The sequence below is a fragment of the Harmonia axyridis genome, chromosome 5, assembly GCF_914767665.1.
Source record: "Harmonia axyridis chromosome 5, icHarAxyr1.1, whole genome shotgun sequence".
NCBI lineage: Eukaryota > Metazoa > Arthropoda > Insecta > Coleoptera > Coccinellidae > Harmonia > Harmonia axyridis.
The window spans coordinates 37646110-37661672 of NC_059505.1; the positions used below are offsets into that span (position 1 = coordinate 37646110).

Here is a 15563-nt window from a genome sequence, read left to right on the forward strand (position 1 = left end):
TTTTTTTCAGATCTCCAACTAGCTGCCGAGCTAGGAAAAACCCTTTTAGAAAGAAACAAAGAGCTCGAAAATGCTCTCAGGCAAAGCCAAATTATTCGTGATGACCAAGCTCAAGAGATTATGGTAAGATATCTACTATATTATTTATATTAGTATAAAACAAAACGCAACATTGCACAAGGTCGCTTTAGGATATAGAATGGCCTTTCTAGGTCCTGTTGAATTTTTCCTATGATAATCTAAAAGGATTTTTATAACCTAGAATAATTCTTCTCATAACCAATAGAAAGAACTTTCAAATTACCTAAAATATAAAAATATATACATAAACGTCTTTATTGGCCTAGAAATAGAATTTCAACTGACACAAGTTCAAACCAACTAAAAGAAAAACAAAATTATCCAAACCTGTACAATTGAGTAAAACAACTCATGAATTGACTAAATAAATTAACACCTTCATAATTTATAGTAGAAATGATGTTCATAATCAATAATCATTACCATTCTAGGGCCTAAAATGATCATCTTCAATGTTGTAAAATATTATAATTCTTCCTTATTGAGGATTTAGATCAATGTAAGACCTAAAGAATATTGCTAGGTTTTCTCAACTCTTATAATTCTTCCCATAATACAAGTATAGTGTACCTCAAGTATACTCAGAATAATATACCTTATGGATAGCATTCTAGGACCTAGATTGATATTAGTATGTGTTGTGGACTCTAGCAATTTCTCATTCAAAAGTACCTAAGAACTCCACTAACGGTAACACCGCTAGAGATAATTCTAGGACCTAGAATGGACATCTTTGATATTGTCAAATCTTATATTTCCTTCCTTAATACATAATTGAGAATTAATGTTAATCTAAGACTTATAAAGAGATATTGCGAGGTAGAATAATATGCCTGATGTATAGCATTCTCGGGCCTAGATTGTTATTAGTAGGTGTTGTCGACTCTTGCAATTCTTTTCATAGTCAAAAGTACCTAAGAACTCCATCAACGGTAACACCGCTAGATATATCTAGGGCCTAGAATGAACATCTCTGATTTTATCAAATCTTGTAATTCCTTCTTTAATCCCTAATTGAGGATTTATGTCAATCTAAGACCTAAAAAACATGTGTCTGTTTTCTTAATTATTATAATTCTTCTCGTAATAGAAGTATAGTTTACCACAAGGATATTTAGAATATGTCTGATGAATATAACTCTAGGGCCTAGAATAATATTGGCAGGTGTTGTAGACTCGTGCAATTCTTTCAAAAAATCAGAAAGAAATCCTTATCCTAGCAGCGGTAACACTGCTGGAAACAATTCTAGGGCCTAGAATGACCATCTACGATGTTGCCAAATCTTGCAATTCTTCCCTTAATCCCACTAATTTCGTCACCCTCTCTTTCCAGTATCTCAACAAACAAACTATTGCCTTGCGGGAAGTGAACGAATCTCGGCTCAAGATCTACGAACAGCTGGAGATCAGCGTGAACGACTTGGAGATAGTTAAGCACAAGTTGGGCATCGACTATGCGAATGAGAAGAAGAGAACGAAGAACCTCTGCGTGACGATTGATAATTTGGAGGCGAAGAACAACGAGCTGTTAAGCAAGATCGACGACTTGTCGTTGCAGATAGACCTATTGAAGAAGAAGCTGGGACGGCAGGCTGAACACACCTCCACCCCACTCACGTCTCCAATGTCCTCGAAGCATTTCGGAAATGGATTCGGAGGATCGCAACCGGCTAGCCCGGAGGCTCCTTCTTCTTCGCGAGTTAATGTGAGTTATTTATATAAAAAATTTATGGAAAAAAAATTTTTTGTTTTGGAAAAATTTTTTGTTTTGGAAAAATTTTTTTCAGTTTTTTCTTGTGGGTTATGATTAATTTTTCAATTTTGAACGACTCTCTCTTGCATTATTCCAAATAGTTCCTCATCAACAGAATAAACTAAAACAAAAACGGAAATCTGCGTATAGTCAGTATTTTGATCATTAGACTTATTCTCAAAATCCTTAAGTGAAACGTCTTTATACTTTCGAAGAAGAAGAAGAATGTGGAAATGTTGTGCCAATTTTGAATTCAAGGAATATCATCACAGGGTGTTTCAAAGATTGTTCCCAAAATTGTGAAATAATAGGCCAACTGAAAAGTCCCCGGTCTATCATAGTAAAACAATTTTTTTGGCAAAATTCGATTTTATTATTCAACATAGTTGCCTTTGAGGGCGATACAGCGATTATAGCGATCTTCCAACTTTTCGATGCCATTTTTTCAGTAAGATTTGTCTTTCGCTTCAAAATAGGCCTCAGTTTCGGCGATTACTTCTTCATTGGCGCTAAATTTCTTTCCAGCTAGCATTCCTTTTATGTCAGAGAACAGGAAAAAATCGCTGGGGGCCAGATCTGGCGAATACGGTGGATGCAGAAGCAATTCGAAGCCCAATTCATGCAATTTTGCCATTGCTTTCATTGATTTATGACACGGCGCATTGTTTTGATGAAATAGCACCTTTTTTCTTCAAATGGGGCCGGTTTTTAACGATTTCATCCTTTAAACGATCCAATAACGCTATATAATAATCGCTTATGGTCTGGCCCTTTTGGAGGTAATCAATAAATATTATTCCTTGCGCATCCCAGAATACTGATGCCATAAACTTGCCATCTGACTGTTGTGTTTTTCCTCGTTTTGTATTCGGTTCATGGTGTGCAGTCCATTCAGCTGAATGTCCATTGGACTCTGGAATGAAATGATGAAGCCATATTTCATCCATTGTCACATATCGACGCAAAAATTCAAGTTTATTGCACTTAAACAGCTTCAAACACTGCTCAAAATCATTAACACGTTGTTGCTTTTGATCGATTGTGATCTCGCGCGGTACCCATTTTGCACACAGCTTTCTCATGTACAAATATTCATGAATGATAGATGGACACGTTCAGATGATATCTTCACAATGTCTGCTGTCTCGATCAACTTCAGTTTACAGTGATTCAAAATTATTTTGTGAACTTTTTTGATTTATTCGTCGGTGACAGCCTCTTTTGGGCGTCCACTGCGTTCGCCGTCTTCTGTGCTTATTTCACCACATTTAAACTTAGCATACCAATCAATGATGGTTGTTTTTCCTGGTGTAGACCCCGGTACTCTTCTTCAAGCCAAAATTTTGCTTCAACTGTATTTTTTCCTTTCAAAAAGCAATATTTCATCAGCCCACGAAATTCTTCCTTTCCACCTTTTTTCAAATAACAAAAGTAGCTACACTCATAACGCAATATTTCAAAAACTAATGGTCGGAATGCTGTCAAATTTTGACACATATCGGTTGATGATACTACTTAAAAATCATATGGATTGAATACTAACACCGCCATCTGTGCATCAGACCAGGGACTTGTCATTTGGCCTAATACATTCAACATTGGCTTTTTTTAATTGAAACTGAGACCACAAATGGGACCATAGCGTTAAGTATTGTATCAAGATTATGTTTGGGCATACATGATGGTCGTGCAAAGTTGAGAAGACAACTTGGTTAAAGAAGAGATCTCCAATTTTTAATATAAATGCATGTACACCACACTGTTGAAAATTGAAATTATAGTCTAAGTGGCTGTTGCTTATGGACGCAGGTCTCCTTTCATGTTTATCAAAGGCAATATGCCCGCTGAGAGTTACACCCTGGAGTAGGTGGATGCTCACCAATCCACTATTCCAACAAGACACAAAATATAGTCAGAAAGACCTAAACTCATTTTGAAGACAAATCAATTTGTTGCCTTGGCCTCCTATATTTCCTTATTTTTCTCGCATTGAACACTTCTGTGACATTATGATGAGATGATTATTCTGAATATTTCCCTCCTGTCAAAAATTCTATGTATCTGGAGAACAATTATCGAAAATAACAGCGATAATTGCATTGTAGGAAGCGAAACTGCACTGCGATAATTGTTCTGTTCATAGATGCATAGTTTCTATGCATCTTACACAGTTCGAATCTATGACAATTCCATTCTAAATCAGTTTGACAAGTAATGTAACAGTTTATTCGGGAAATATTCCCACGAATTACACTCGTGCATCAAAATTACCGGATAATTTCGCATTCCAGCGTGTTTTCTTTGAAAAACTGCATTCGATCATTTTCATTTTTGGAGAAAGAGCCCTCCACCTTCGGTGTCGGGCTCTTTCTCCAAAAATGAAAATGAACTCATGCAGTTTTTATGACAACACGCTGTCATGCAAAATTATCGGTAATTTTGAAGCACTTGTGCAATTACCTACGATAATCCCATCCTCCATAGGCTTCAGCAGCACGAGGTACAAGTAACCTGAAATGAGATATCTCAAGAGAAATTACTCGTTAGGATTATGCCTCGAAGTGTTTATGAATGCATGAGGCATCAAGAAGGCCCTAAATATGACTTATTTTTCACATTTTTCCATCGGTTTCCTGATATTTAGATCAATAACTAACATAACCTTAAGAGACATCTATACGAAAAATTGTTTCATTGAATTCATTAACACTAGGTGTCTTTTCACTTAGTATTTTCAAACGTTGTTGGATTTCCTCAACACACAATTGTGAATCTCCAGACGCTAAATATATCTAATCATTCTTTCAGGACAGCTTCTCGACACCAAAAAAAGGAGACAAAAAGACTGAATCCAATGTAGAAACCTTGACGGAAGCGATCTCAGTGGATGACTCGGACGCACTTGAAGAAGTTTCCAAGCTACTGGCGCAGCTCAAGGAAGTTAAGTTGGCTCACACCAAGGAGCAGAGGAAAGTGGCCGATTTGGAGGAGCATCTTGACGCTCTTCAACATCAGAACCGTGCTTTGGAGAACCAGGTCTTCCAATTGCATCATAAAGGGGATGATTTCAAGAGTATCCATGAGGAGATTTCACTTTTGGAAGAAGTCAGGTTAGTAACATCAGATAACATTACGTCCTAACTTATTCTTAGAAGAAGAATGGCTAGACCATTCGGTATTGATACCAAGAGTAGTTCCAATGATCCAAAGTTGAGCTCATTACAACAACTGCATGAGCTTCTTGGTATAGGCTGGGTTGATTCCTCTAGAGGTTTTTGTCTCCTTCTGCTGAACAATTTAGCAGATGTTAACCTTCACCTTCAGTAATATGTTGCTCTGGTACTCACATTGTTACCTCTTATGGTGGTCATTGCCTATATTAGCTGAAACTCAATAAGCTTAGCTGCCATATCTAATCATTTTTATTTTTTTGTTATAGAAAAGGCCAAATTTGCAGTCGATGCCTCACGGATCTCGAATTTGTGGAACAACAATCCCGATTTGAGGACACTGAAGAATTTGAAGAACCAATACCGGATGATGATGATTCTAGTATCCTCGAAGAACTTATGAATGCAACACCACCATATATATCTAAATTCGAATTAGAAGTAGATGTAAGTGTAGTATTTGTTCGTTTACTTAGTTTTCACCTTTTTGGTACAGTCTTGGTTTAGCAATTACGATAGGGTTCAAACACTCAATTTATCCATGGGAGCTATCACTTTGTTTTGTCTGGGAGAAACTGGGTACTTTATTTAAGGAATAATTTCTCATTTTAGATTATTTGGCAATTTGTCATTGAGAATGAAATTATTGCATTGAAATGTAAATCTGCGACCACCTACTTAGCAGACCAATATTTCTGTTGGTTACAATTTGACTTCTGCTTTAGATTAGTAAAAAAACTGAAGAAATTATTCTTTCTGGGTAAAAAAAAACTTCTTATGTTAGAGAGTATTTGAATGAAATTCGAATACTTGGGGTAATTGGTCATGGATTTTCAAAATATTGTCGCAGCGACTGATCAAGATGACACGATGAAAGCAATAAAATTTAAAACAAGATAACATAAACTTTGACAATGAAACATCAGATTTCTATATGTGATCTATTTGATTTAATTTTCATCCACTTGAATTTTAATCAATCTGATATTTATTCAAACGCAGCTATTATAAGTACCATTGTCATCATGATAAATTGATACTTATCGTCGATTTCAAAACAAATAAGGATAATTATCCACTAGGAATGAAGTTGGTCTCAGAGTAATTAACATACATAGAGGGAGCATATGTCATTTTCAGTGAGCAAAATTTTGTCCCCAACATGAACTATCAAATTTGACAAGAAGCGCGCGGAAATGAAAACATATCAGTGATACGATATTTCATTCAATTCGCTAGTTTCTCCACAAAGAACGCACTTCTTATGTCCCATAGTGAATCTACGTTTCATATTAACTCAAATTATATTGAAATAAATACCTAAATATATCAGATATTCAGAAAACAAACTTCAAGCGCGCCAAACGACGTGAAAAACCGATGACACTAGGTGAGCAAAAGTTGCCAAACCTTGGATTTCAGCTGGTAGATACAGAAAATAATAAATATTCTGCTTATTATAAATTTGACAATTAGGAAAAATATCGGATTCCAAATATTCAAATTTGCATATTGGATCGGAAATCACTCAAATAAATATATTTCATTCAGTATAATATACATTCATAACAATATAATAAAATTGTGGATTTGAAAATATATCATAATCCGACAACATAATCTAACCATGTTGGAGACATGTAAAAGTTGCGTATACTTCCTCTATCTATGTTTATTACTCTATGGAGTAACCAAACCTTTCCACAAAGATGCTATACATAGCTTAAGTTTACATTTTCTTCAGCAACCTCATTTCACATCCTTCTTGAATTGAAGAATCGAATTCTTGTGATTACAACACCACAAAAATCATCCATTTGCTTCAACATGAACTATTGTAAAAGAATTTCACGCATCAACCATAAACGCACGTTTTTATGTGTGAAAACTAGCTGTTGTATTTATTTCCCAGGCCGATACAGATCTCCAAAGCTTCAGTGGACTCAGATTGTCCACGAGTTGGTCCACAGCAATATCGAACATAATAAAAAAATTAGTCGAATTAGTAAGACACATCAGAGATGTCAGCTTGATGTCCCTTATTTATAAATCAGTCAGACTACCTTTGATTTTCTTTCACTACTATATCAAACATAAATACCATTAAACGAAGGTATGTAATTCTTTGCAATACCGCCTTAACGGTAGAATAGATTTGAGGTTAGGGCAATGGATTTGGTTCATCAGATATAAACAAACAACCATACACTTTTCTTATGCCACTAAAAACGTCGAATAAAAAAATATTTTCTGTTTCAAAATCCTCAATACTAATTGAATTATAAAGTATACATATTATGGAAAACTAAATATGGTTGAAACCTTCTACTTCTTTACTGGCACATTTGGCTAAACTCTCAAAACATTTATTTTACCATTTCATATTTTTGTAACGTTCAAATCTCAACCTATAACGCTTTGGCAATCAGATGCCTGTTCACTCAAACTTGATTAAGCCTAAAAAGTCCACAGATGTCGAATCGCAAAATTTTAAAACTTATCACAAACCGATAGATAGAACTTCGTTGAAGATATGGCATGTGTTGAAAATTGACTGATATAAACCTTATCATCTGTTTATCACAGATTTTGTCTATGAAAAAATTATACTATCTACTCGTGAAGTTTTTATCTGATGAATCAATGCTTCTTCCACTTCTTCCACACATTGTTATTTGGCATCATTTCATATATATTTCTGTAACTAAGTACTAAAAAGGAATTTATCTCATTGTGCATACTGTATGTTGGAGCCTGGGAACTAAACATTGCTAATTTTCACATGTCATGCATTATCGTAGTTTTTAGACTTCTGTAGAAGAGCATTGGTAGTAGGTCTGATAAACGTTATGAACAAACTAGCGAGATTTGCAATTGAACTAGTATACAGACGGATAAAAGAAACAGAGATACTGACAGACGACAAAAAAATCATTATATTTGGAATGGGCATGTATTTTCTTCTCTAGACAAAAATTAATAAAATTTTACTTAAAAAAATTTGTACGATTCTAATAATAATTTTTATTTTTTCTCCATTTCATTCAAAAGAACTTCCTACATTATAAACACTAAAACAACCATACAACAAATAAATTTACACACACACCCAAGATATGTTGAAGACAAAACAACCTCGTTTTGCTACTGAATTATCCAACTAAGCTGTGATCATAGCTTTGCTATCTCCGTTTTTCTCCCATTAGCTTAGTCTGAATTATAAATGTATCCATCCAAATACACCGTTGAGCCTTGAGTATTCTTCAGACGCCAACGCCATCTATACCCAACAACAAACCAATCCCCTTCCGAAAACTATCTCGTCAAAACAGACTGACCACGACCAAAAACAACACTTTAGATTGAAACCTAACCTAACTCCCTCGCTTCACTAGCTAATTTTCTATGATTACCCGTGTGTCACACCACAAACGAGTCATCGAACACAATTCTTCTTTCTAGGATTACAAAGACACGCCACCACCCTCGAAAGAGTCACCGACATCCAAAAACTGCTACAAGGAATTCATAGCGAAGTATGAGCCCCTGTTCCAAGACCAAATGAAGAAGACACCAGTGAAGAAACTGTTCGCTTCGCTCGACGAAGAACTCAGGAATTCTGGTTACTCCAGCTTCGGAACGAAGGACAACGATTATGAGAGCAGTCACGATGACGGATCGTCAGATAAGCAGAACGACAGCAAAAAATCAAGGAAAAGCGCGTCTAGAACACCGACGGACTTCTCCGAAGCTGAGACCAGTTCTTCAGGTTTGTGGTTTTCTTCTTCTTGCCTTTTCTATGGGGCAAATGGCCCCTGTCACTTCAGCATTATCCAAATAATTGAATAGGAATCTAGAAATGAAAGAAACTTGGTTCCTGATGAGGTTCTTCTTCTTCTTCTCAGTACCAATCTATTATCAGATATTAGAGATCATTCTGGCTATTGTGACTTCACTTTTTTTTAACAATTCTCCTCTTTTGTTACAGGTTTCGCAGACGAAACATCGAACAGTTCTAAATCGACGCAGACCGACTGTATTTTAGGATCCTTGCTCTGTTCCATTACGGATGGTGAAGATTGTCGTCTTGGTGTCTACAACATCGCAGATAACCATGCTAAACGCCACCCAGACTACAGAGAACTCTTCAACGAGATTTACCAGGTTCTCAAGAAAGCTGCTGCAGATGATGAAGGTAACTTGAGAAAATTTTGTCAAAATTGCATAGCTAACCTTCCTAAGTTGTTTGTTGCCTTAACTTCATACTATATTCTTTCTCAGGTGTACCAACAATACGCAAGCGAGAATGTAAAGATGTTTCTCTAAGTACCACATGTTCCGAGACACAAATGAGCATCAGCATCCCAGACACTCAAAGTGACGATACAGCAAGTTTACAGTCCTCCACAATTTCCTTAACAATAGCTATCCCTCAACTTAAAAAGGAAGAGACGGTAGTGAAACAGGAAGAACCCGAGAAGAAGGAAGAACCTAAGAAGAAGGAAGAACCTAAGAAGAAGGAAGAACCTGAGAAGAAAGAGGAACTGCAGAAGAAAGAAGAACCTGAAAAGAAGGTACAAGGAAAGAAGGAGCAAGGAAAGAAAGAGCAAGTGAAGAAAACCAAGCAGGAAAAGAAGACTGCTGAAAAGAAGGAGAAACAGGAGAAGAAAGACACTCAAGTCGAAGTGCCATCACCACCAGCACCTGTTGTTGAGACACCTGCGCCAGTAGTAGTAGAAGAGCCGAAACCACAAGTGAGTTGGATGAATCTTTTGCACTATCTAGTAGGAGTAAAGGTCATTGAAGGAACAGTGGATCAGTCTTCATCATTAAATTCGCCAAAACCGGTCATAATTACCTGAAAATTGAATCGGAATCATCGATGCTCCTGATTCACTTTTTCTATGATGGTCCCTGAACTTCAATTGTTAACCGTACCTCTTCCAACAGTTATTCAGTCGAGTTTTTTCTTCAGGGTTATAATCCTTCTTCTGGGTATCGAATGATAAACATACGAACTCCGTTAAGGCTGTTCAACATGAAAAATTCTTTGCAACGTCTTTCAGAGCTGCACGCTGTCGTAGACCTCAATAAAATAACGAGAAAGGGTCTTGTTTTTCAAGATGACCGAGTTCACCTAGCAGTTATGGGTGCTGGTAAACACAATACGACCATATAGCTTTTGACGACTCAGTCGGAAATCCTTCCAAGACTAAGACTCGTCAGACTGAAAAGAAAAACTAAATTTTTTTGACGCAAAATATAACCCAGACCTCACAAATTGACCTCGAACAGTTTTACTGTAAACCATGGAAGTTGCATCTATTCCAAATTATCCACAGCCTATCTGTTCTTCCAATGACCATCAAGTACCACTATCACAGGTAAAAGGGGCTAGTTGCAATCTGTGTATGTCTTGTTTTGTCCAGTTCCCCTTTTAGATATGGCTGCATGATATGTGATGTTCTGGGTATATTAACAAATGAAAAGTGAAAGAATGATAACTACTCGAAGTATTTGGGGAAATAGTTTCATTCATTTTCTCTAAAAATTGGTAGTATTGTTTCCTCATCCTACAGTTATGATACTGATACTTTTTTCGATAGGAGAATTCGTTGAAATGAACAGAAGACTTAGATTCCTCTATAACTTTTTAGAAGTCCATTCTGGCATTCTTATTCAAGTTTATCCCTCTGGATGTGGTTTTCTATCTGACCAAACCTACAACAGAAGACTTAGATTTCTCTATAACTTTTTACAAGTCCATTCTGGCAATCTTATTCAAGTTTATCCCTCTGGATGTTGTTTTCTATCTGACCAAACCCACATTGAGTTTATTCTGTAATGGCTATGTTGATCGTGTGTTTATTGACGAATCATATATATTCTTGTCTTCACAAGACATTACAAATTTGAACATTAATCGTCCCTAAAGAATCTTCTCTTTGTCCTAGCAACTTTGGACCTATATCTCTTTCCATTTCTTAATAGTTTACTTCTTTACAACTATTGACATGCTGTTGGGCTTGAAATGCCTTCTTAGTGTCGGTTTACAAGACACCATCTGAATCTTAGAGCATATGCTAAAGTGTATGGTGTTTATTCCCATACAAATTAGGAATAGACTGTAAGCTTCTAGTGCTTTTAGTTATTGTTATGCTTTTATCTTTGATAAGCACTAAGTATTCTTTCATTCAGCATTCTAGTAAATACCTTAAGCATCTATTGAAAAGGCATCAGTTTCTACAGAAAGTGTAAGGAGTCATGTTAAGTGTTTTCCTTGACTTAGATACTATCCCATTTTTTGAAAAACCCTTCAATGCGTTCGTTTATGAAATGTAAAATCTCAAGTAGTTTTTGACTGCTTGATTGTCTTAGTATGTAGTGGCTGCTACAAAGATAGCTATGCACAAAGTCTAACTTTTGCATGGACACTCTCCTTCCTTTAGACATTCTTAAAGATGTCAGTTATGTTTGGTTGGTCAACCGAATGCCTAGGAGATTTGCTGCACCTATAACCACCTTGTGATTTTGTTGGGTTGTAGCCGTATACGTTCTTTTGTTGTATTTGTTTAAAATGGCAGAACTCCATTGCTCGATCAATCATAACCTATTTCTACTTTAATTTATTTATTTTAACCAGGGCCTTGATTCTTGACAGCGATGAAATAGAACGATCTAACCTAAAAATAAAGGGTGTTTTTTTTAGAGCTATAGAACTTTAAATTGCAATAAAACAAAGATGGATTATTCGATTGACATGAATTTTATTTATCCGCAAGATAATCTTGTGGCATTACATTTTAAATATGATTTCTGTCATATGACCGCCACGGCTGGCTCGGATGTAGTCCAATCTGGACGTCCAATTTTCGATGACTTTTTCCAACATTTGTGGCCGTATATGGGCAATAACACGGCGAATGTTGTCTTCCAAATGGTCAAGGGTTTGTGGCTTATCCGCATAGACCAATGACTTTACATAGCCCCACAGAAAGTAGTCTAGCGGTGTTAAATCACAAGATCTTGGAGGCCAATTCACAAGTCCAAAACGTGAAATTAAGCGGTCACCAAACGTGTCTTTCAATAAATCGATTGTGGCACGAGCTGTGTGACATGTTGTGCCGTCTTGTTGGAACCACAGCTCCTGGACATCATGGTTGTTCAATTCAGGAATGAAAAAGTTAGTAATCATGGCTCTATACCGATCACCATTGACTGTAACGTTCTGGCCATCATCGTTTTTGAAGAAGTACGGATCAATGATTCCACCAGCCCATAAAGCGCACCAAACAGTCAGTTTTTCTGGATGTAACGGTGTTTCGACATACACTTGAGGATTAGCTTCACTCCAAATGCGGCAGTTTTGTTTGTTGACGTAGCCATTCAACCAGAAGTGCGCTTCATCGCTAAACCAAATAAAATGGACGTAGTGCGCGATACGTATTCCGCACAGAACCATTATTTTCGAAATAAAATTGCACTATTTGCAAGCGTTTTTCAGGCGTGAGAGTCCATTCATGATGAATTGCCAAACCAAACTGAGAATAAATCACTTGACAGCTGTTAAATCGGTCGCCATCTTGAACAGTAATGCCAACTTAAAGTTATATATCTCGAAAAAAACACCCGTTATTTGTTTAAAATGGCTGAACTCCAATGTTCGTTCAATCATAACCTATTTCTACTTTAGTTATAACCGGGGCCTTGATTCTTGACAGCGAAAGAATAGAACTATCTAACCTAATAATACTTAACTACCATAAGGTTCAAGAATATCACTTTCGTGTCAAATGAGTAGACACGCCTACTTTCTCTTACTCCTCCCAGAATTTCAAGAATTGAGGCCAAAGGCTCACCCTTATTTAGGCAATTTTTGAACCTTATTCATTAATATTCATTTTTTTCCAGGAGCTCGTTCTCAGACCCCTGATCCGTGAATCCTTCGATTACATCCACGTCGAGCGCCGCAAGAGGAGTTCTTCAAGGCGAAAGAACAGAAACGTTGAGCGTTCAGATTCGCCAATGACTCACATAATCGGTAGCCAACCCATTAACTATTCCAGTCGTCCAAACTCAGGCCGTCGGCGTAGAGAATTAAAGTTGGCCCAGAGGACATCGACTCCAGAGCCACCTAGCGAGATGGCATGGAACGGCAACACCCTGCAGTTTTGGTCGTCCAACAGGGCTAATATTTCATCTCCAACCCCAAGCCAAAGCAGCGAAAGAGCGTTGTACGAGTTCAAACCAAGTGTAGCCTCTCAAGAGATCAAGAAACTGAAGAACCTGGACAAGAGCTACGCCGAGGTGTTGAAGCTTGGAGAAGCCAGAAAAAGAGAACACCAACAGAGGCACAGAGCCACCAAAGGCACGGCACAACATCGTTAGGTCTTCGTTTATAAGAAGTCAATCTGTTTCATTTAATTTACACGAAATTATTTATTAATATTTTCCTTCGTCTTCGATACTAGGCCGTCAAGTACACCGGACTTGCGGCTGTTGGAATTATTAACATTGTTTTCTAAATTTTATATATTTTATCCCAATCCAAATGGAATACTCTTTCATGTCTGTCATCCTACTTGTAATTATTTCCATTGTGTCATCGTATATTAAGATTTAGTGAATATATCTTATTTTAAACGTTTATGTACATTTTTTTTTTAATTAGTTGTAGTTTTGAAATTCCAAGCGAAAATCCATCGGTTTCAATACTAAAGCCCGAATTTCTTGTTTTATTATTTTTTGTGATGTGTTACCCAAAGCTCAATTCTAGATTTAAATGTGGCTTGTGGCATCTATTGAGTCACTTTTTCACGGAATAAATTATTTCGTGGAAACTTTCGAGTGTAATATATTTGAGGCGAAATCGGAAAAGATAATAATGAACATAATTTATGTTTGTCATTGAAGATATTTATTCATCATCCAAATATTAAAGTTAAGAACTGATTATCACATTGATAGGCTTCCTAGCATTCTTGAGTATTGCGAGAAAGCCATTGAAAATAATTAATTTCACAATACGAAACTTGGAAGTTCAATGAATACATTTTTTCAATTTCTCGATGAAAACATTTGAATCGATAGATTAATATGAATTGTAAGAAATTCAAATTGCAATACTTAAGTAGGTACCGAAGATTCTCTTACAAACCTATGTATTGATTCCTTAAGGTCATTTTTACCTAACGAAAAAGCTTCATTATATCCATGCAGAAGCTGTGTGCCAACCGTAATTAGAGTATTGTAACTTAATATAAGTTCTTTGGCCAATTTTTATTTTCATTTCATAAAGGATTGCATCGAGTGCGAAGAGAAATTGTAATGGATTTGTGGAATGGAATTTGTGAATGTAATATGTATGCAAAATGGTTTTATAAATCAGTGAAGCATTTTTTTAGTAATATGAATGTCATAAACATCTAGTGATTACCTTTTAAATTATATTTTGATTGTTAAATTGGTTTTTTATTTTTCCTTTTACACTAACTGGTAATGAAATAAACCCTTGATTTATTTCTTTTTTTTTTGTTTGGAAACATAATCCATAATTTTTTATGAGGTGGTTACAGGAATATTACGTTTTATCTACAATTTCTCTCATAATAATCATAAATTTAAGGTATAACCACTCAAATTCAAATGAAAATTAATCAAAATAATACAGGGTATGCAATTTCAAATATGGATTTTTGAATATGGAAAAAAAAATCTGTCATGGTAAATATCTCGAAAAAGTCAATATTTTTTGAAGTGAGAGTCTGTATGAAATATCTTATATAAAGGGTGTTTTTTTTTTAGAGCTATAGAACTTTAAATTGCAATAAAACAACGATGGATTATTCGATTGACATGAATTTTATTTATAAACTATATACTAAGATGCATAGAAAATCTGGTGTGTCTACTTATACCTGTAAAACTTTCAGACAAAACGGGAGATTTTTCAGATTTTTTATACCTACTTGATTTCGAGGGATTGCGTCTGTTTCAGATGGCGCATACATCGTTTATATTTGACATTTCGCTCGATTCTCGGCCCTTGTGAGTTTAGAATAATAATATTTTATATTCTATGCTCGTAACAATCTTCCGTCATTATATTCCATTCATTTCATTAAAAGTTCGATAGGAACTGAATTGAAATTCATTGTGAAAGTTTGTAAAGTCTAAAATCAGTATCTCATTTTTAAACGGTGCCAGGCAGATTAGCGGCAATTCGAAAATTTCTGAAGAGCGCCACCTTACAGAAATCTGGTGAAGCAGAACACCAAAGCAACAGGTGGACATCTCAAAAATTCTGAAAAAAAATCGAATCAGTACACACACCAGGGATTCTATGCATCTTACTCTATACTCACCTGTCATTTAATTCGTCCACTATACTTCATTTTGTTTATTTCATTTCATTGCTTTATTGGCTATAAACTTTTTTATATCTTCACTTTCACCTGATGAGTTTTCACTCTAGTTTTTGATAAATCTAATATGCCCGTCACTTACAAGATAAAGAAAAATAGAATTCAAATAAAATAATGAAGGGATTAAGAAAAATA

General features: G+C 35.8%; 1 protein-coding gene across 5 annotated transcripts in view; it reads left to right on the forward strand.

The window, feature by feature from the left end:
• The window catches only part of LOC123679820 (triadin), an 85999-nt gene extending 71532 nt beyond the window's left edge, over positions 1 to 14467 (forward strand). For 3 of the 5 annotated variants that reach the window (XM_045617324.1, XM_045617325.1, XM_045617323.1), the window contains exons 2-9: positions 11 to 123; positions 1415 to 1786; positions 4643 to 4944; positions 5274 to 5451; positions 8467 to 8773; positions 8993 to 9199; positions 9286 to 9758; positions 12916 to 14467. In XM_045617324.1, coding sequence (XP_045473280.1) covers positions 11 to 123; positions 1415 to 1786; positions 4643 to 4944; positions 5274 to 5451; positions 8467 to 8773; positions 8993 to 9199; positions 9286 to 9758; positions 12916 to 13392 — 2429 coding nt within the window. In that variant the 3' untranslated portion in view covers positions 13393 to 14467. Of the gene's footprint in view, positions 1 to 10; positions 124 to 1414; positions 1787 to 4642; positions 4945 to 5273; positions 5452 to 8466; positions 8774 to 8992; positions 9200 to 9285; positions 9759 to 9979; positions 10488 to 12915 lie in introns of those variants that run through there. The other 2 variants (XR_006747438.1, XM_045617326.1) reach the window with 2 other exon arrangements.
• Positions 14468 to 15563: the final 1096 nt, after the last annotated feature.